General features: G+C 35.9%; 2 protein-coding genes across 19 annotated transcripts in view; one reads left to right on the forward strand and one right to left on the reverse strand.

The window, feature by feature from the left end:
- Positions 1 to 22,106, forward strand: part of Zfh2 (Zn finger homeodomain 2) — a 374,611-nt gene that overhangs the window by 332,686 nt on the left and 19,819 nt on the right. For 2 of the 16 annotated variants that reach the window (XM_072892294.1, XM_072892296.1), the window contains exon 10: positions 13,124 to 13,194. The exons of 13 other annotated variants lie outside the window; for them this stretch is intronic. In XM_072892294.1, coding sequence (XP_072748395.1) covers positions 13,124 to 13,194 — 71 coding nt within the window. Of the gene's footprint in view, positions 1 to 13,123; positions 13,388 to 22,106 lie in introns of those variants that run through there. One more of the 16 variants, XM_072892293.1, reaches the window with a different exon arrangement.
- The window catches only part of LOC140665791 (uncharacterized), a 115,692-nt gene that overhangs the window by 31,538 nt on the left and 62,048 nt on the right, over positions 1 to 22,106 (reverse strand). For 2 of the 3 annotated variants that reach the window (XM_072892336.1, XM_072892338.1), the window contains exon 4: positions 5,431 to 5,629. In XM_072892336.1, the coding sequence (XP_072748437.1) occupies positions 5,454 to 5,629 (176 nt within the window). In that variant the 3' untranslated portion in view covers positions 5,431 to 5,453. Of the gene's footprint in view, positions 1 to 3,404; positions 3,852 to 5,430; positions 5,630 to 22,106 lie in introns of those variants that run through there. The other variant, XM_072892337.1, reaches the window with a different exon arrangement.

A 22,106-nucleotide genomic window follows, 5' to 3' on the forward strand; every position in this document is an offset into this window, starting at 1 on the left:
TGAAAATCAGGGTTACGCGATTATGTGCCCGCCGATCCAGAACCCCCGGCCTCTTCCAATTATCCCGAAACTATTGTCCTTCCGCCTTGCGATCCTTGGTCAATATCTTCCCTTTCATGCTCTGGTTCCTCGCAAAAGGCGCACAAAGGAGCGGGTTCCTTCACGGCAGAGCTACGACGCACTGATTAAAAATTATCACCCACCGACTACAAAGGGGGCACTTGCCCGCCACTTGCTGTCTCCTTTCCTTCTCTAGACTGCTATTCCCTGCCATCTCCTTCCTCGTCTTTCTTTTCTTTTTCCTCGCCGACACTTCGTCTTCTTATTTATCTCGCCCTGGTCCCCACGAAAGCTAAACAAGCCGCGGCCGCTGAGTTTACAGTCGAGGAAACTTGGCAGACGAATTAAAAGTTACTCTTCTTCCCTCCCCCCTCCCCCTTCCCCTCCCCCTCCCTACTCTCCTGCGTAGGATGAGAGTTTCGATTTGTAGTGAGAGATGTTTATGGAAACGAGAAAGGAATCGCCTCCGCAAATACTCTTGGAATGCAAGATGTGGCGCTTCCTACAGCTGAGAATTTAATTTTTTTTTTTTACGTTATGCGTTGTTCTAATCTTTGTTGATATGTTATATTGTATAATAGAATTTTGTTGCACTAATATTAATAGCCGAATATCATCTTTATGTATCGTAAACGATATATGAAGATGTTATTATATATAAACATATTATAAAACAATAATAAATACAACTATATAAAATAATACACAAAATTAAGTAGGTTAATGTAAATAAACAGAAAATTCTGTGTCTTCAGATTTCAGATTTCATTTTAATTGTAAGCTGAATGAAATTATAATATGAATTACATACTATTATATACTATTTATTATTTAAACTCTCTTTATTGAGAACAAACAAATATCATAGATAATAATAAATAAGCGATTAAGCTGCCCATTAAGATTTCTAATTGCAACAGTGATTTTAGTCATTCGTTGTCATTCGGCAAAGAATTTTGCATTCTCTTTTCTCGATCGAGAGGCTGAAGTACCGCTGGATTGACAGAATTCTAGACCGTGATTCTTCACTTTCGCGGGACGATAATAAACGCGCCTTTCAATCATTATTTAATTCCCTCGCAACCGGTATTTAATGTGCGGTTTCGTCATAATGGCATGTTAATCGCTACAGGAGAGAAAACCGCTACCGCTGCCTCCGTACGAACGCCCCGGCTCGGCTCCTCGATCCTCCTCAGGATCGATCCTTCCCTTCTGACGTACACACGAATACGCCCATCGGCATTCACGAGCATCGGTCACGAAAGAGGCCGTGACTCGCGACGTGATTCGCACGTATCGTTGCCCTCACGATAATCCCAATGCCAGTGAACTTACAATCCCGAAGGAGCTCCGGGCTAACCGTCGCTGAATTCCCGCATCACCCAGTCATTGCTATCCACTTCCTAACTGGCACATCGATGAAACATTGAACTCACATTGCAATCTCACGACCGCATTCTCAGTTGTATACAAATTTTTATTTAAAATAATTAACATCACAAGAAATACACGTTATTTGCGAATATTTAATTTCCATGATTCTTTATAGAATAGCCTAAATTTTTTTATATAGTTTAATATCATATTTCTCTAATAATAATACGATTTTAATCTGGTTGATAAAACAGTAGAGATTATATGATTAAATTCCGAATAGATCACATAAGTGCAATAATTGTGAATTAAAATTCTTTTTTTCAAAGTTTTTTAAAATTATAAAAACTGAAGTTGATTTATATATATATATATAATTTAGTTTGTACAAATATACAATCGAATTTATATTTTATTATAATCGATATTTAATATGTATACATATATACTGGATCCACGTTGGTCAATTCGACATGCGTGTAATATCAGAAATTTCGAATGCACCGTGTGAAAGGAGTCGCCAGTCAGTCGGAATATCTTTGGCACAGAATTATACCAAAGCATTGAAATGAGTTCTGAGAACACGGGTAGAGGACTTCACTGTCTTAGGTGCCGTTCTGGAGTCCATGAAATTGATGACTCCTCCTAACTTATGTTAGCCCATTGTATCCAATTTGCTAATTTTAGACAAAAGTCATTACGAAGTCATTATCGAACGGGTCTCCACATAGATTGCAAAGAATCGTCTTATATATTTGTAAACATTAAATATATTCACAAAAGCATACCAGAGTAACGGAGATTTATAAAATAGCAAAAATTATAAAACATTGGCCAGTTCTAAAGACTTGAACGTCATATATGTATAATTGCTTCATTGAAATTATCAATATTATATCATTATCAATTTGCACATGAATTATTAATACTGTAGGTCCGTCCCATCACGTGATTATCAAAGATTAGAAGACAACAGAGAAATTGGGGCATATTTTTTAAAATCATTTTTCTATCCGGTCCATTTCTATTAAAAATTTTCTTATTGTCTTGTAATATTCTTTGGCATGTATACATTGACTAAAAATGATATTATCCGTTTAAATTTTAGTGATAATCCCGGAGTCGCTGAATTTCGGTATAAGGTGGAGAACGCTTGATTTGGCAGTGCACGAGTCTACCACCCGGCTGCACTATAAAAACCTTATCGACGATCTTCTTGCAGCTCGGGTGGGGACGCTTAATATTAATGTCTCCTCTCTCGCGGAGGTATCCTTGCATTCGTACATACCGGGTGCTCCGGGAAAGAGTCACGATTTATTCCTGCCGCTTATTCGATTCCTCTTTATAATTCGTCGAATTATCCAAAGAGATTTAAGCTCGCTTTAAACGATTCATATATAATTCGCGATAAAATTCAGAACAAAATTTTATTTATAATTTTATTTGTCACGTATAATACAAGATATACTTAAGATAAAAAATTTACACATATACATGTAAAATACATATCTCAAGATGCACACCATACATTAAAATATGCGGCGCATAAAATTATAAAGTTATTTTTTGTACAGTTACTTTTTTTTAATTCTTTCGTGAATTTTAGATTGGCTAAAACGAGTTTTAGCCACTAATTTAGAGTTTTTTTTAGCTGGCAAGATAAATATATTGAAAAGCAAAAATAAAACAAGATATATTAAAAAATGAAAATAGCATAATAAAATGTATTAAAAAATAAGTATTTTTCGTATGAAATATTTCATAGTACTGTACTTTCTTAATTAGATTTTATCTATCTTATTTTTATTTGTTTTTATGTTCTTGTATTGTATTTGATATTATTAAAAGTACAAAGAAAGATTTTTTTAAGGTTCCAAAATTGATAAGTAAAAAAAATAAATAAATATATATATATATATATATATATATATATATATATAATGTTCTAATGTAAATATATGTAATGTAGCATTTATAAAAATGAGACGCTCTCGACAATTTATGCCAAATTAATGTGTCAATCGTGCAAAATAAGTAATTGTAGATAAGTGATTCGTGTCAACCTTCGAACTCATTTGATCCAGAAATAAATCGCAGTCTGTGATGCAGCCTTGATCTTTCATCCTTGTATACCGAAGATTATCGCCAATACTGGAGGATCGAAATCGTCATTAATTCCACGTGACTCTGTCCCGCCCCACCAATCGTTCTGGCGTTTCATGCTCCGCTCGTTCTGGGCACCATGACTTTTACCTCTAATTGCGAGTCACCTCGCCCAGGGACTTTTCGCAAGACAGACCGTTGCACGCAAAGGTCACCGAGCCGTTTACGAAGGAGCAAATGTTATCCTTAGGCGCGATAATGGCTATCATGATGAAGTGGAAACGCTTGACACGTTGTTAATCAGACAGTCAATGCTTCATAAAAAAAAAATAGATATACAAAGAAATATCAACTCTCCTGCGATCAGAATCTTCCTACGTAATCATGATAAATGCTACTTTCACGAATTTACTTTAATCTATCGATATAACGGGAGGGACAATTATTTTCTAATAAATAATTCATTTTAAAGAGTACTTAGAAAAGAAATAATAATATTAATAATCGTATAATAAGGATTTGACTTGTTCATATGACAAAAATTATGACAGGCAGTAGTAATATAATTACACCGCGTCTTCTATATTTTTATGAATTCCAAGACAAATTTTTGGTCACCGTATATAAGATCTCGTGGCCGCATATATAGCCGTGTACCAGGTACCAACGTCTCGCATCCCCCAGTATAACGTATGAACACCACAGGCCCGAGGTAGTATAGGAGTTTAATTGGTGGTAATATGAATCCACGTAATATAAACCGCCATCAGTCTCTCGCCAGGAGAGAGAACGAGTGAGAGGAGGTCCGACGGGCGGATCGGAGCAGAAAGCGAGAGAAGGAACACGCGGCCCGAAACGGTGTCTCCACCTTCGTAATACCGACGGCTCTTTTTATCACTGTCGCGAGATTTGGTACTCTTTAAACGCACCGATCGCTGATTACGCGAGCAATAATTCACGTAGGACGGACGGTACCCTGGTACAGTAATCGGGACCTCTTATCAGATGCAAGCTGCAATCCTTTGTTGTTACAAAGAAAGATCATTGGCAAGATCTTTTGCAATTGTACATATTTTTCCTTTAATAATAAGATATTTAATAGTTCCAGTTATTAAATATACTATTGTAAATCTTTAATTTATCTATTAAAAGAGAAACAGCTTTCAAACATCATCAATTAGCTATACATTTAAAAACTGATAGTGAGTGTATTGTCTCAAAGAAATTTAAAGATCAGATTGCTACGTGATAAAATGTAATAAATTCGAACTTCAATCGTTCATCGGGATTATACTAAAAAAAAATCGGGAATTGCGCCAGATCGCAAAGGCATTCAATAGAAGGGCGGTAGAAAGACTCGAAATCCCGCAGGGAAGCCCAAGAGTGAGAAGTCGTTGACAAAAAAAATTACACTGCTCGCAATTCTCGAGCCCCGTCGAGAGAAAGAAAGAGAGAGAGAAGAAGAAGAAGAGAGAAAGACAAAGTTCGTTGACTTTCCAGGGACGCGACCCTAGTGCGATCGGTGGAAGATAAATACCCGAGCGTGGATGCGGAGGAGGATTCCGGAGCATTTTCCTTCGGGAACGAACCACCCCGCTATTCCTCAGAATCCTCCCTTTGCGCGACCCCACCTCCACGCATTTTCTCTAATGTATTCACAAATCTTCGTTTCTAACGCGACGTTATCATTCTCCCAGCAGCCCCGACCGCCTTCACAAGCGAAACCGGTATGCTTTCCGCATATACGTGCAACGTCGTACGCGAGTATGCGAACGGTCGCGACGGGCGCTCTCCTTTTTTCCACCCTCCGTCGAGGGGCGGAATTCATTTCGCGGCCCAACGCCCTCGTCTCCCACGAACGGCATCGCGTTCGATTGCTTCGATTATCCTTACCTTATTCCTCGAAGCTCATCCCTTCAGCCGTTCTCCAACCACTTCGGCGTTGGAAAAGAGTTTTCTCCTTTTTTTCGATCTCGATTCTCCGTTTTCGTTCCGTGACATCGGGAAACGTCCTTATACGTCGCGACGATGCGGACGCCGTCGCAGAGATCCATCGCCGCAAGTATACCCAGAGATCCCAGATGGATTTCACCTACATCAGAAGGGAAACACTCTTGAAATTTACCAAGGGAGAAAAAAACGAAAAGACGATGGTGGGCAAAATTAAAGGCAGTCAATCGAAAAGTTTGACGATACTGTAAAAGTACTGTATTCCAATTTCAAACATAGTTAAAACATTGTAAAGGAGATATTTATAATTATTAAAATTTTATGAAATAAATGTTTTACGTAAATTTGCATTATTTCATCGTAATGCATATAAATTACAAAAAAATTTCTAAATACCGATATAATTATTCCTAAATTCAATTAAGCATCTATCTTATCGATCTTATAATTGAAGCAGTTATAAAATCCCTTCGGGTGTTAAATAACACTATTTCCATTTCGTTTACAATATCAACTCCTAGAACTCACTCAACTTTTCATAAAACTTTACGTTTCCGATTACATCCAAGCACGAAGGGGTATTCATAATCATCGCGGGTACATGCAGGATATTTCGAGGGTAGAGATAGAAATATCCCGACAGGACAGCGCAGCAGGGGTTGGACGAGGAGAAGGAGGTGAATTCGCGTCGTCATTCCAGAATATGAGATTTCCAAGAGCGTTGCCGACGGCTAGGCAAGAGAGGATCAGGCAGGACACGGGGTCGCGAGTCCGCGGGGGCGGAATTTCAGAAGCGGATAAGGCGGACGATCGCGCGAGCTTGGCTCTTCCGTATGTAAGCCGTATAAGCCGAACCTGCACACGTGTGTGTGCAACACTACGTATCTACAACGAAAAAGAACGAGAGAGAAAGAGAGAGGACAAGAGGACATTATTGGATTCTGAGCATTCCCGGAGTTATTAAAATTCGAAGCCAGTTGCGAGGAACACAGTGGCGTGGGTTTCGCGGGAAGGAGGGAGGAGGGACGGAAGGATCCAGACAGGGTGCACGAAAAACCGCGCCGTATCTTGAAAGAGGGGTAGAGAGATGCTTCTAATATTAAACCCGCGATACGGGCTGCCCCTCTTTTAAGAAGGGCCCTCCGTTACCTCGGGCGTAACAGCTTGTTCTCCCGCGCGACCGGCTAACCGCGAAGAAGAGAATAAGAAATGGAAAGATTGTGTCCCGTAGAAGAGATACTTAACAGGGTAGAAAGTTAGCTGGGGATTGGTCGAGATGAATACTCGCAAATCTCGTCTACATGCTGTTTGTATGGCAAGCTTGAATTTCTCAAATTTAATTTATGCTAAACAGAGTTAATATATCATGCATCTATACGAATGTTTTTAATTAATGGATTTTTGCAATATTAAAAAAAAATCTCGTCATATTTTATGCAGCAAAACTAGTCTTATTAAAAAAAATTGATTGCTCAAAATTAGATTATACTTAAAAGACATAATCTTTGTTTATTGAGCAATGAATATTAAATGATATGTGAGAAATGACTATAAAAAAGTTAAATGACTAATAAATTTGAACTGTGTTGTATAATATATTCTACAGTTTAATTCTTTCAAAAATTTTAAAAAAAAGTTATTACATTAATCTGACATTTTTACTAAGACAATTATCATAAATTGTTCGCATAAATTTATTAAGATCTGACGAGCTAAATTCAGCGATGTCCAATGTCCGATTTGCCGTGACCTCATATTCCCCCTTGGTTTTCCCCCGCATATTTTCCTTTCGCTTTTAACATAACTGGACTATTATCGAGGAGAGGCAATCGATCATCCGAGCCAATAACAAATGTCCTCGTCGAAAGTAGTTCTCTCGACGTCGCGACAAACACAAAAGACGACGGCGAATTTTCAAGAGGGTCTTTTCGAAGGGACGTCCAGGATTCACCTTCGTGAGGACCGATTTGGGCAGGGTGGGGCCAGCGTAGATTTTACCTACGACTGCTAACGCATGTGAGCAAATATAGAGATCCTCAACGTAATCTGCGTAATCGCCGAATGACGTCGTTCATCAATCATGTCGCGACAATAAACCTAATATGATTTAGCGCGCGGAGCAATATGGCCGTGTGGAGAGTTGACCGTGCGGTTCGAAACGCACGTGATTACCCGTCGATTCCATTATTTCGAAACACATTGTATGTACACGTGTGCCATTGTGTGGCGTACGATCGCCGCCAATTGCCATTTACACGCGGTATTTATCTGTATTTGCGTAGGATCCGTTAGTCATCATTGCACACTAACTTTCGTGACAGTTCGTAGTTTTAAACTTACACGTGTATCTAAAGTTATATTTAATAATAATTATTATTATTATTATTATTCGCGGCTAACATGGTGTGCGTATTCGGTTACATGGACATTAAAATATTAAATGTCAAAAAACATAGTGAGCAGAAATGTAATCGATTATTTAGATACAATTAGATAAAATTATCTAGACTAATTTATGTATTCACGAAGTATGCTAGATTCTTTAGGGAAATATTCAATTTTTCTACGATTTTACAAAATGATAACAGAAATGTTTCTTTTCAATAGCTTTTCAATAAATAATTCTTATAATACCAAACACTCAAAAAAATGATCTTGCAACTTCAACAAAAATTTTATAGGTGTAAAAAATTAACTGAAACAGATAAATTATTAGCAAATACTGTGATACTGCATATATTTTGCACTTAATCAATTTAAATGACACAGACAGAATTTATATCTGTATACTATTAGTGTAATTTAGACAGAAAATTTGTCTGCGATGTCTATCTTTAAGGCCTATATTGTCAAGGACAATTATATTTGTGATTAATATTTGACAATGAGATCTAAATTTTCTAGAGGTATTGCTAGAATATTGCTGCTATAAATTCTATACGTGACAAACAATATTCTAACAGATACAAAAAGTAGCGATAAATTTTAATTGAGACATCTAAAAATCTATCTATATTAGCAAAATATTTTTTTGAGTGAATCGATTACAGTCACAGGCTATTTTACATTTTTTATGCAGTGACGAAGTGTCGGATAAATTTTATTAATGGCAAATATAGAAGAAATGATGATCGGCAATCTCGTAAATTTTAAATTATGTAGGTCCAACCGAAGGGTTTGATCCTGTGGGACTAATTCTCGTTATTCGTAGCACCCTTTGTCGTCGAATAGATCACAGCGTTCGTTTTTTTACCCTTATTTTCGATCGATTGGTTACATTGTTTCCCTACTTGTAAGAACAAATTTCTATTTAAAATTTTAAAACATATAGATCCAAATATATCCAAATATCTTTAAAGAAAAAAAACTTAAACACATTTATACAATTTTAGATTTACAAAAATTAGACTTACAAATATAGATTTATGTAATTTTAAAAAATTAATTTTCTTTGTCTATCGCTTTAAAGTGTGAAGATACAATACGTTCGTTAAGCTAATTTCCTCGTGGAAAAGATCGCAAGGAGATTTCATCGTATACAAAAAGCCGAGCGTACAAATAAAACCGTCGAGATCACGAATCACAAGCGGGAAAAGCGAAACGTGGGCAAACCCTCGCGCGCACGTTTGATTTTTGGGCTGGCATTACTGCCTGTCGGCCCGGAAGGAAAGCCTTTTAGAGAATTTTTCCGCCTGGCAGGACCAACCGAATATTTTTCGTTCTCGAGCGAGAGATGGCAGACCTATCCAATCCACTCTCTCATTTCCGTGATTGCTGTTTTAAATAATTGCATCTCTCTATACCACTCCCTTTCAATTTATCCGAGCGGTTTGTGCAACATATTTCATACTTTTGCTAATCTTTTACTACGTCATTCATTCCCTTTATGTACCGACATGAAATGGTTCTGGATTTTTAATTAAATGCATCCGTTGAAGAGAATTTGCTGGCAAGCATTTCCGGAATACACTGCCAACAGTCAATCCATGGAAATCACGATTGTGAATTTCCTATAGATTCCTATTGATGATGTTCTTTTTTACAAACGTATATGGATAGTATTGAGATCTATTATGGCAGAAAAAGCATAAGAATTACAGATGAGGCGATATGTACGCCGTAGATACAAATATTTCAAATTCGTGAGGATTATATATCAAAATTAGTATTTTGTATAATAATGAAAAAATTTTCTATCTGAGTAAAGATGACGATTCATATAAATATAATTAAAAATGTAAATTCGAGACATATCAAAAACTCAATAATATGCACGAATATTTGTTTGCGAAAATATCGTTTTCTTTTTTGCACTCATCACTGTGAATAAAATTTAATATCTTTTAAGTAAACTTTTTCAAGATAATATAAAATTAATGTATACATATATTTATATAGTGTCCAGAAAAAATATTCCTTGCAATCATGGTGTTGTGAATTAGAAAACGAGCTTTTACAAAGAGGGTTTTCCGGACAGGACTAGAATGCGCGAGATTCGCCGTTAGATATTTTTTAACAAGCTATTGCAGGGGGGAGAATATAATATTTCTGTAAAGCCAGGCATTTCTCTTTCTCGACCAGCCCTTCGACCAAACTTCCCCTTGAACTTCAGTTACCGCGCTGAACCCCATAAGCGATCGATCGTCTTGGGGTAACATCGCCCTTCATTGTTTCCGACACCCCGGAGCTAGCGGCAGAGAAAAATTTACATCGTCGTCCGTTTTCGATGTAGCACCCTCTTAGTTCACGGTAAACTCGGGGCGCCGGTGATAATACGGCTCGAAACGAAGGATGAAACCTCATCAAGCGGTATCAGCTGAACGCCGAGAAAAATCTTTAAATATCTTACAAAATTACCTCGAGGTGTTACATGATAAATAATGGTAGAAATTTTCTTAGAGCTTTAAATTTAACCACCAATGGAATAGCAACATAAATACATCATAACGAATTTTTATTCCTAATTGTCTTCGTACATTACAAAACGCCAAATGGTTTCTTCTTCGAATATGATGAATTATTTCAAATAATGAAATAATTACATTTTGCGCGTTAAATTTTGAAAATCCTCTTATCTGTCAAAATGAAGAAAATGTGACTCTTGAAAAACTTGGGCAGAATAAGAGTATAGAACGGAAAAAGGGGAAAGTCGGAAGAAATAAGACGCGAAGTATCATACAGTGGCAACAGTCGTGCGAGATGGTCCTGGATGGTCCTGGATGGTCCTTACGATTCAAAATCGCTTCATGGAGGTGAGCCGCGGGAAACAACGAACATACGAGGGAAGAAAGAAGTAGGGAAAGAGGGAGACGGACAAACGTTCTGGCGAGACGGGTTGCAGCAGAGAATTGGGAAGAGAAAGAGAAAGAGAGAAAGAAAGATAGAAGCATGCCCCGAGCAAGTGCTAAGCTCGATGCCGAGAGCGCCCAGGCTAAAGCCCGAAGGCAGAGAGAAAGAAAGGTTTTATCTGCTCGCAGTTATTTATCGCTTTCCGTTGTAGCGGTGGCGTCGGGGCACGACCAATCAGAAGTCAGTATCCCCGGGTACCAGTCCGCGCCATCCGCATACATTATCGTGCGGAGCCTCGGCCATTGTCTTTCCACCGTTGTAAATCACATTTTATTCCCTCGCTTACGGTTTCGTTTTATTTATTTGTCGGAGAAACGTATCGCTACCGTACTCGTGGCCAACGCGCGCACGCGCACACATCTGTGCACACGTGCACGCGCACACACAAGTGTATGGGGATAGATGAGAACGTGAGCGCGTTTGTGTAGGTGGACACACGTGCAAAATCGAGAGACACGTATTTTACAGCATGTGTGCGAGAACGCGCAGACGAGTACAAGCAGAGGGAGAGAGGGGGAGAGAGAGAGAAAGAGAGAGAGAGAGAGAGAGCAGTGCGCCCCAAGTTGGCTTCGCCTCTTGACCGCAGAACGTGTGAGGGGGCGGGGGGGAGGGACCAGGGGGATCAGGGGACCGCAACGAACGACTTCGATTTTTATTAAGCACCCGAGTCCGACCGTCGTCGACGACTGTTTAACCAAATTCCATCGCGAAATCATCCCGCCTCGTACTATACAAGAGTCATTCTAATGCTCTTTTCGTTTCTCTTCACCCCACTTTCTTACGTCGAATCATTCTTGTTAATCTACTTGGAATAAAGGAAAACAAAAAATTGGAAATTAAAAATCTAACCAGATTGTCATAAAAAGTTGTAAAATTATTCCAATAATTGTAATCATTAATACATTTGTAAAAGATGAAACTATTTTTCGCGTTAACCTGCTTTCTTCTTTGAAAATATATTTTCGAAATCTGCCTTTGATATAATTTGAATAATTTTGATAGTTTAGAAAAAAATGAAAATCAAAGTAGAAGGAAAAAGTTAAATATTAAATATGTTTTAAATAAAACATGTGTCTATTTATGTGGTAATTTATAACGTATTAGATATATAAAATATTTGTATTGAATATATAATATTTGAAACAGAAATTGGTAGCTACCTATTGTGAAAAAAAAATTGATTTAATACAATACATCGGACGGCAAACTTTATACATGTTCTTCGTGCTATGTCTTAATTATACGTTAGGTCGTTGCATGCAGATACTTAACTACAGTGTTGCCATTCCGGCGAGGCAATGCATTTCTCGTTTTGGAGTCGAAGGTCGAAGGGTAAAAATGTCTGCATAAAGAGAAGGATCGATTGCTGACGATTGAAAGCAATCGTTCTGTAGAAATCAGAGATTTTAGCAAATCTGCGATTTATTTGTCAGCGCTCGTGACTCCGGTCATATTTAAGCGATATCACGAAAAACTTTATATTAACCTTATTGCTTGCAACATAGTTGATATCTGATGTTAATGCATGCAGGATGTTGAAAATGATGCTTGACGTTCAATATCCATATTATCTATTTAAATGTAACAACGCTGCGACAATGACAAATATGTATTTAAAAGCACTAAATTAAATATGTACGTGAATAAATGAAATTTAAATTTTAGATTCTAAATTTCTTTTCCGATTATTCCTATGGCATGACTTTATTTGACATATTTGTCAATTTTTCAAAGTTATATATTATGTAAGATACGAGATTTCTCATATTTTCAGTAATACAGTCTTGCTAGTGAACAATCTTTCTCCTTAATGTGCAAATATTTCAGCGAAATATGCTGTAATAAATAAACGAAATTGCGTATCAGCGTTGCTACAATTGATAATAGTAGATATAAGTAGAAACCGTTTCCTTTTTTTATGATGACGATTAGAATAAGGCTGTGAAAGAATTCTACGCATTGATGTTGGAGGTGACGATGGTCGAGGCGGAGAGAGAGTTTGGCCTGTAGTTCCGTTTCTTCAGAGTATAAATCGAGCAAAATAAAAAAAGAGAATACAGAGAACAAACAACGTTGTCGATCGGATGATGACGTTTCGCGAAGCCCTTCGACCTGCTTCCAAGTCCAAGTAAAGTTCCTTGGCAATGCGTGATTCTGTAAATGTCGATCCAACCACTTCCGATTCCCACCCTCAATTCTATCCGTGAGTCTCATTTCCGTAAAAAAAGAAAACAAAAATACATTAAAGCCTAGCGCAATGGAATAAAATGCCAAATGCTTGTGACAGTTTCAGCGGTGCAAGTAGACCATGCAGGCCAGGCTCTCTCCCAACCTCAGTCGCGTCCTGGCCATCAACAGGTCAGTACGATAAATATTTTTCAAAGTTATCAATGTATCCAACTCCCGCCCGATAGAACCACGACGTAATGCGACTTTACACGAGTTTATGTAATATAAAGATATATGACTGAGGTTGATAAACATGTATTTGTATTTCATTCTATAAATAGTAAAGTGCAGATTGCTCCATCTTATGCTAAATAATGCATAAAATAATAATAGCGGCTACTTTATACATGTATTTTATATATGTATATTGCGGCATATGTTTTGATAAAATTTAATAAATTAAATATAATTGTGGTATCAAAATAATTGAATAATAATTTGGTTGTATAATTTTAAAACTACATGTATTAACTTCACCGCTAATGCGTTTCTTACGTGGTCTATCGGACGTCTAAGTTTATCAAAGTGAATAATCATTATGATTACTTGAAAAAATTCCCTGAATGCAGAATATACCGCAAGTCTTCAACAAAAAAAATTTATAGTACGCTTTAAAAAATTTCACATTACGATAAGCGACGTGCCTGGCGCGCCCTGCGGGATCCGAAAAAGCTCTTTTTATCCCCGGCGACTCGAATTTGTCTCTTTATATGACACTTATATATACATATATATATATATATATATATATATATATATATATATGTATATAAGACAAAAGAAAGGAATATATATATATATTATTTTTTTTTCCTTTTCCCTTGTCATTTTTGAAACAACCCGCTGATCGGAAGCCCGAGTGGAATAAACACGGAAAAACGATCGTGAGGGAAGAGAAAGTAGAAGGGTGGTCAGGACCGGAGAAAGGGCGGTCTCGGCAAGAAGGAGGTGAAACTTTAAATCGCTATAATTCGTTTTCATGGACGTCCGCCAAATCCTACATCGTCTCTGATCCCAGCATCCTGACCACTTTTTCAAGCCCCTTCGAACTATACATGAGCATTTTTTTCTATCTTATCTCCGTACAACTTTTTTGTTGTCTGTAAAATTAGTCCTAACTTTAAATCAAGTCCTCGCCTATTATTTTATGGAATTATTTTACTTCAAAGTAACTTGAAACTACTGGTACTTTCAAGTCTTTCTTTTGACCCTGTTCGGTATACCATCAGATTATGTATACCATTGGTATGTATATCTTTCTGATTCTCCATTCGAACACGATCCACCTTTCGATGCAAATAAGTGCATCGTGATTCTTGATTTGCACCGCGTTCACACAGTTAGAAGGTATCTTCTAACATAGTTCTGGAAGTGACAAAAATTTTGCAGCTAACTGGAAACATATCTTTCTGTCTATATTGTTTCTTTATATTTATTAATATTATCAATATTATTACGTTACTTCAGCGTGACTGACATGTATTTAAAGAATAGTTCGTTTGAATCCAACAATCGCGAACCAGAATAGAAAAGATGTAAGATATCAAGTTAATACCTTTAAATAAAAATTTGAAATTTATCAAAATCTCTGAAAATTTTAATATTAAATATTCGAATTTTAATCATACCAAACTTTGTTATAACAAAATGTAGTTTGAATAGATAAATGGTAGAGAAAGTTATAGAGAAGAGTCGCTTGTGTCTATGCGACATGGGGGGAGGAGGAGAAGAGGAACTGAAAGGGATAAACATAGCATAATCGATAGTTATAAACGGACTGCTTCTATGGACACAAAACTGTCACGTTCTGTTGCTTTTCAAAGATTTATATACCTGCTTATGAATCGATTTCTCCAGATGCGTCAACGTTACGCCTATACAATTTAATATACTTAACTTGTATCCAATATTCGGTTATTTTGCAACATTATGATTATTATACGATAAATAAAATTTATTGCAAAATAATTTGAAATTTTTTATCAACATTATTGATTGCATACTAAATGATTAGATAAAAAAATATTTAGGAATTGTTAAATAATAAAATCTTTTGTAAAATTCTTATTTTGCAAATTCTCACTTTTCATGATTATATTATTTTATGTAACCACAAAAAAATATATTATAATTATAAATTAATATATTTGAATTTTCTGTACATTATTGTCTATTATATAGGGAAAACTCAATAATGACATTCTATGATCGTGTTATGTATCACCCGAGGCGACTATCTGTGAACTCGCATTTCGCACGATATTTCAAATAGTTACCGCGCTTGACGGGTATCCAATTACACCCAGCGTCATTATCGCCCGGTCACGGTATCCCATCGTATAGGAGTAAGTTCTTCGACAAACTAGAGAAACGGGGCGGAAAGTCAGACGGTCGCCAAACGGGGATGGTGTCAAGGAAGAAGGAGAATCCGATAATGAGACGTCGCCGCTTTGAACTCCGCGCCGCCGATCGGTTGCGAATCGAATTCGAGGAAGAAGGGAGGAAATACGGGCGAAAAGATGCAGTTGCACCTTCGGAGAATTGCGAATCTTGGTGTTCTGTGCACGACGATCCGCGGGAGAGTGACGTATCGACTAAACAATGTGCCACAGTTCGAGAAGACACGGCGCCGAGCGTGAAAACGACATCCGATCGAAACGGCTATCCGCCTCTTCCGCATCGCCTTCGTCCTCCGCCCCCGCATCCTTCGGATGCTCTTCCGTGACTATCGCGACTCGTTGTCTCGACTCTGCGACGTGTACCGAAATGTCACGGCGAGGCACGCCGGCCCGGGTTCGTCGCCCGCGTGCTCTGGGATTAAATCGTCCGGGAATAAACGTCTCGAACAGAAAGCATCGTTAACACGCTCACACAACGAGGAGAAAAGAAATTTAAACAAGCACAAGCGTTGAAAAACAAACTTCAAAACTTTTTAGCTGTATTTCATCGCATCGGTCTGTGCCAGGTTCTAATGTCTTACACAAGACGATCTGCAGCTACTGCATTTTTTTATACTAGCGATTTTTTTTAATAAAATGTGATAGGATACATTATCTTCAACTATTTTTTTAATTCTTTCTTTCTTCAATATTACATATTTTTGCCATTAAAACTTTGTCGAAATAGAGTTTAGTCGAATTTAAAAAATTAAATTTTCATTATCTATTTACTCTCTAAATTTTTTAGAGTGAAATTTTCATTCTAATCATAGAGTCACTGACCAATTCACTTCAATAGAGTGAATTTATTCATTCTAAGACAAAAACTGAAAAATTTCACTCTTATTTTAAAGTGAAGTTCACTCCTGAAGTTAACACTCGAAACTTCACTCCAATTTAAAGTGAAATCGCCTGCGTAGTTCTTTCCGTGTGTCACTTTTAAGTTAGAATAATGCAGCATAGGCCACAACGTACATAAAAAAACAGTGAAATGTCACTCTTTTTAGGATGAAGGATAAATGCAATAAAGAGCGAATAATTTCACTTTTTCGAAAAATTGAAATTTCACTCTACTTCGACTGGCAGTATTTTCATTATTGCTTGAAGTGAGATCCGACTCCAAAAGAGTGAGATTCCACTCTAAAAAATTTAGAGAGTATGTTTCTTAATTTTAATTCATTGAGCTTATTACGCATGTTCGCTTATCACTTTGAAATTATCGATATTGTAAATATTATGAAAATCCGTGTTAAGAATCCGTGAAACAGAAAATATCATGTATGCACAATGAAAAAGGTTCCTATCTATCGCGTTTGAGAAAATCATTTTGTCTGGTGTGATACGCAAGCATGCGATATGTATGGGATTTTTTTTTTAAAAAGATTCTGATAAAAGCGTACAATTCTTTTATACGCATAATATGCAATTCAATACGAGTTTCACTGCACACGATCGTCAAGGCAAACGACCACTGTGCACTGTGCGCAAGGTCAGGGGTCATCCCTGACCCTGCCACTTTTCGACCCCTCTAGAAGAAAAAAAAAAAGTCTGTAATAATCCCTCGTGACATAAAGCTATTTTTTTCGTCGCCTCCCACTTGCACCCACCCTACACCCGCAAATGACATGCCCCCGCAACGTAAAGAAGAATAAAGGGGCATATAATCGGCGCACGTATGTATGTACGTGGAACCCCACGACGTGAGTTCACCCCGTCGATCCTCTACCGCCGTATCAATAATAATGACTCTTCATACATACACGCGAATAGTGACTTATTTTTTCTTTCATTTACAATTGTCCAAAAAATAAATTAATCATATTGTCGTCGTCTTTTTAGTTTTGAAAGAAATTTTATCATCGAAAAAAGAAACTTTGCTTTAAATATCGAATATGTTAAACTGTTTACTATCATAATAATACCGTTAGTTAATAATCTTTTTTTATATGTAATTATGGTGATATATAAAGATTCTCAGAATAATAGCATAATAACAATTTTATGCGCGTTTATAGTAATGATTAAATAATAATAAAAATTATTAACAATCATTTGATCAATATTTTACTTTGATGATATTCGTGAGTATGAATATAAAAAAACTAAAATTGTCAAGAATATGCAGGTTTCAATAAAAAGTTTTCTTGACGATATATTTTCGCTTGCTAATAAATTTCGCGAATCATCGACATCGTTACAATAGACAATCGCAAAGTGCTTCTTAAACATTAATATTTATTACCCTTCGCTTGGGTACCTACTATTATCCGGGTGGAGGGAAGAGAAGCGGTCAGTGGAAACCACCGATAAAAGTTTTACTTGTCCAATGATTGTAGCAACGTGTGTAGTATGCAACGTAGTCATTTGGTGAAATGACGTTCGCGGCAGAAATAAAGAAATAACGCGAAAAGTTTCCACCGTCATTCGAAGCTTCCCTGCTTTCAAGATGTCCGACCTGTCATCGACTCAACCTTTGCGGTATAGCAACCCTCAGTTCCACTTCGTCATAATGATTATGTATATTAGATTATGTACAACAGAGTCACAAGTTTATTCGTGCGTGGCACGCGAATTATATAAAATGATAGATTTCTATTATTAAGTTAAAAAAATTCCCTATTTTGAACTGCCATTAGAACTACATTGTTTATTGAAGAATAGAAGTTTTATGAATAATGATAATAAGAACTGATATTAATTTCAATGTTCAAATAATAAAAAGTTTCAATGTTAAAATAATAAAAAAAAAATCAATGTTACATATATATAATTAATATATGATATTCATTTCACACAATATGTATAAGCAATAATCATAACAATATTTCTTTCATTTTTATTTAATATATAGAAAAAAGTACTTTTGATATTGATCTGATACTGAATTTAAATGTAATAAATACGCGATTATATTTCTCTCTCAAATTATTATGTGCATCGATCATTTATTAACACGAAAAAGTATGATGATTCCAAATATATACAGCAAGAAATCTATACAAAATCTACAGCAAAAACATTTTCAACAAAATACCGCACTCACACCGCGTGTGAAGCGGTGCGTACAAAATATGCCGCTTCTACCCCACGTGAAACGATCGCCCACCCCTGATTCCGACTCTTCTCACTACGCTCGCTTATATCACGCATGGTTATTAACGTAAAAAAAGGGCGCGCATTAACGCCACCCTCCTGGCTACCACCCTACCTCGGCGCCATAAATATAAAAAACAACCCTCACCCCTGAGATACCCTCTATCATCCGTGTCTGAACGCGACGCGTGAAAAACACGATTCGAAACCGACATATGGAGTCCCATTGGTCCTCTCCCCCCTCTCACCCCGATGGCAGTGACGAATGTCCGTTAGAAAAAAAATCTATTGATTTTACAACATTGTACTTAATGTTGCATAACGTTGCCTTACCTTAGTATTCTAGAAATTGCTTTCGATTTTTTTAAAGATGATATTTTGATTATATAAGCTAGATATGTGTTAGATACAATATTTTATAATAAAAAATACTATATTTTATAGTAAATACAGTTTCAAGTAAAGATATTTTTTCTCTAATAAAAAAGTTATTATAATATACATATCTCGCACACTAAGGTAGAATCAGGTAAATTAAATTATCTTCTTATAATAAATGTATAATTCGAAGTTATTAGATATTAGATTGATATTTTGTGTGGAAATTAAATGACTATGGACATAAGTAGTGCAGCATACCACATAGTCAATTCATGATAATAATTTCATTATTATATTATACTGTGTATATATAATATTAATTGCTGTGATTGCATTATCATATAATATAAATTAATTATTTGATAATTCGAAATATAATAAAAATATTTTGTCGTGAGTTTGATTAATAATACTTATGTATATTCGCTTTTGCCAAGATTTAAAACACATTACTGATAAATTACTGATAGTATTCCATATTGCAATAATTGTAAATCAATTAATGGCTTACATATAACGAAATGATAACGAAATAATGAAGGATATAGCTTCATTCTTTTGCACGGTAATGAGAAAGAGGCTCGATAGATGGAAAAATCGTCCTTTCCCCGTACTTGTACGTGTGTTATATGTTGCCAGGAGCGGTAATAAAAAATAACCAAGATATACAGGCCGTGCTTTGGGGGGCATAACTCCGCTAATGTACCCTACTGAAACCTATTCTCTGCTCCTTCGCTCTTTTCGTCTCCCCGTTGCTCGCCGGTGCCGTCACAACCCTTAGACCCATCTCGCTGTTAACGCGACGGAGGGGATGGTCCTTCGCATTAAGATCTACGCGCCACCGAGACACGATATCCATAAACTTCCTGCCGAGAGATCGTAGTGAGCTATCTCGTGCGCGAAACACCCACGACATGCGTGAAAATAAATTCGTAATTACATTAATGCCTGATAACATTAATATTGTGTTGTTTAAAAATAGTAACTTTCAATTGTGATAACGTTAGAATATTTGCAACGTTATCGCATCAGATTTTGACTACATATTTTTTTATTGGAAGTCAATTTCTCTTTGCGCATATTGAATTTTTAACACTCAACGTTAAATATTTTAATATAAAGCTCTTATGAAATTTCTGTTCCAATTCATTTATAATTAATTGCACAATAAGATTATGTTATTAATTTATATTTCAGGATGTCTATTCAAATCTTGTAAAAAAATTCTCTGATTTTCCACGTATTTTTTCAAAATTCCAAGTAAAGAAAATATAACAAAATTTCTTAATACAACTTTCTCTAAAGAAATTTTTTATTACATTATCTAATATTTTTCGTTCATGTATAAGAAAAACACACCTTTTAAGTTTCAAGTACTAGATTAAATTAAAAGTGCTAGTAAATGTACTAAAAAAAACTGAATAGCTCTCAAAAAAATAAACATTTTTCACTTGTATAAAATTTTTATTTCTTTAGCATTAAAAATTATAAAAAATGTGTACTTTATATTCAATTATGTTAAGATATTAAATATATAAACAAACATATATTTATAATATATTTTAAATGTAATATTATAATTTGTTTAGCTGACTGATTGGTGTGTATGAAACTTGCGTCTTACTTTGTAAAAATTCACTAATTTTTTAGAGTTCTGGCCAGTAAATAAAAAAAAATCTTCAGAAATTGAGACGCCAAGTTCATGCTCATGCATCTCATTTTATCTGTTAACAATTTTTTAAGCATTTCTTGCCAAATTTTAAACGCTTGAGAGTTTATTAATAATTCTACAAAAAGTTTTATACGTAAAAATTATTAGAATATTAATTAAACAGATTAGATATCGCCCGAAATGCCAACCGTATCAATACCGAAATGAGACACTGATTGTATTTTGATAAAGTTCTATCGACTTTAATGAGATTTCGTATCAGTAATCACTTTTAATTTCCAGAGAGAGTCAAAATTATTGGAACATTTATTAAACAAATTAAATCGTCCGAAATGCCAAACGCATAAATATCGAGATGTATACAAGAAATTACGCGTGAATATTTTTAATATAATATGTATTATATGTATTCAAAAATAACATCTAGTAAGAAATGCTAAAAAAAGTCAGCGGACAAACTAAAACTTTGACACTTCAGTTTGTCCCGAGCCATTCTTTTTTTACTATTTACTTAATATTCCAACTCTATAACTATTAAAAATAAAACTAGAATTCTCAACAATTAATAAATTTTCACAAAGTCAGACGCCAGTTTTCACACATAATAATTGTTTACAATATGAGAGCAAAATTATCAAAAAGAAAAAAATGTCCTAAATGTCAATAAAATTCTATGAGGCTTCTTTGATTTTTCCAAATACAAAAGAAATCTCTGAAAAGTTCCAAAAGATTTTCCATGTGTTTTCAAGGAGTGGACACCCTGTATTCCTAAGATTTAAGCTAAAGTTTAAGATCGGACAGTTTAATCTTAAACATCAAATATTTCTAGATAATTAAATCGCTGCGTACAGATTTAAATAATTAAGCAAAGAAAAAAGATATTCATATTAAAAACACATTGCACATCAAAGAAGAATTCTTGTATGAATAAATAATTTTAGCATGAGACCTACACTTCTGGCTTTTCTTAAGCGACGTCAGCATTAATTACGTGGCATCTAACTGGAGTGCAAAAGGAACAGGGATAGCGTCGTTAGTCGAGGGCTGCGGAAAGAAGCGGCCGCCGCGGAGTCATAAACGTGAGTTATGTCAGCAGTTAGATAGTTGAATCTCAGTATTCTGTGTGGCGCTCTTTCGGTCCGTTAATATCTTCATTACTAAATCATCCTCGTCTTTCCCCGAGATTCTTCTCTCCTTGCGCGCCCACACACACGCGTGCACACAGAGTTGTACACGCACGTGTAAGTAGACCAGACAGCAATTTCTGGATATGGTCCTAAGTATCGCCATTTTCATCCACGGCACATCTCTCTTTTATACTACCGCCCGATAAGGTCAATGGCAGAGGCAAAGTTACAGCTTAAATTCCTCGCGAGATTTCGCAGCGAATTACCGCCACTAAACTATAGTGTACTTATAGTGCTCATGATAAGAAATGATTCATTTTTTGCGAAAAT

This window comes from Anoplolepis gracilipes, chromosome 5, assembly GCF_047496725.1.
Source record: "Anoplolepis gracilipes chromosome 5, ASM4749672v1, whole genome shotgun sequence".
Taxonomy (NCBI): Eukaryota; Metazoa; Arthropoda; class Insecta; order Hymenoptera; family Formicidae; genus Anoplolepis; species Anoplolepis gracilipes.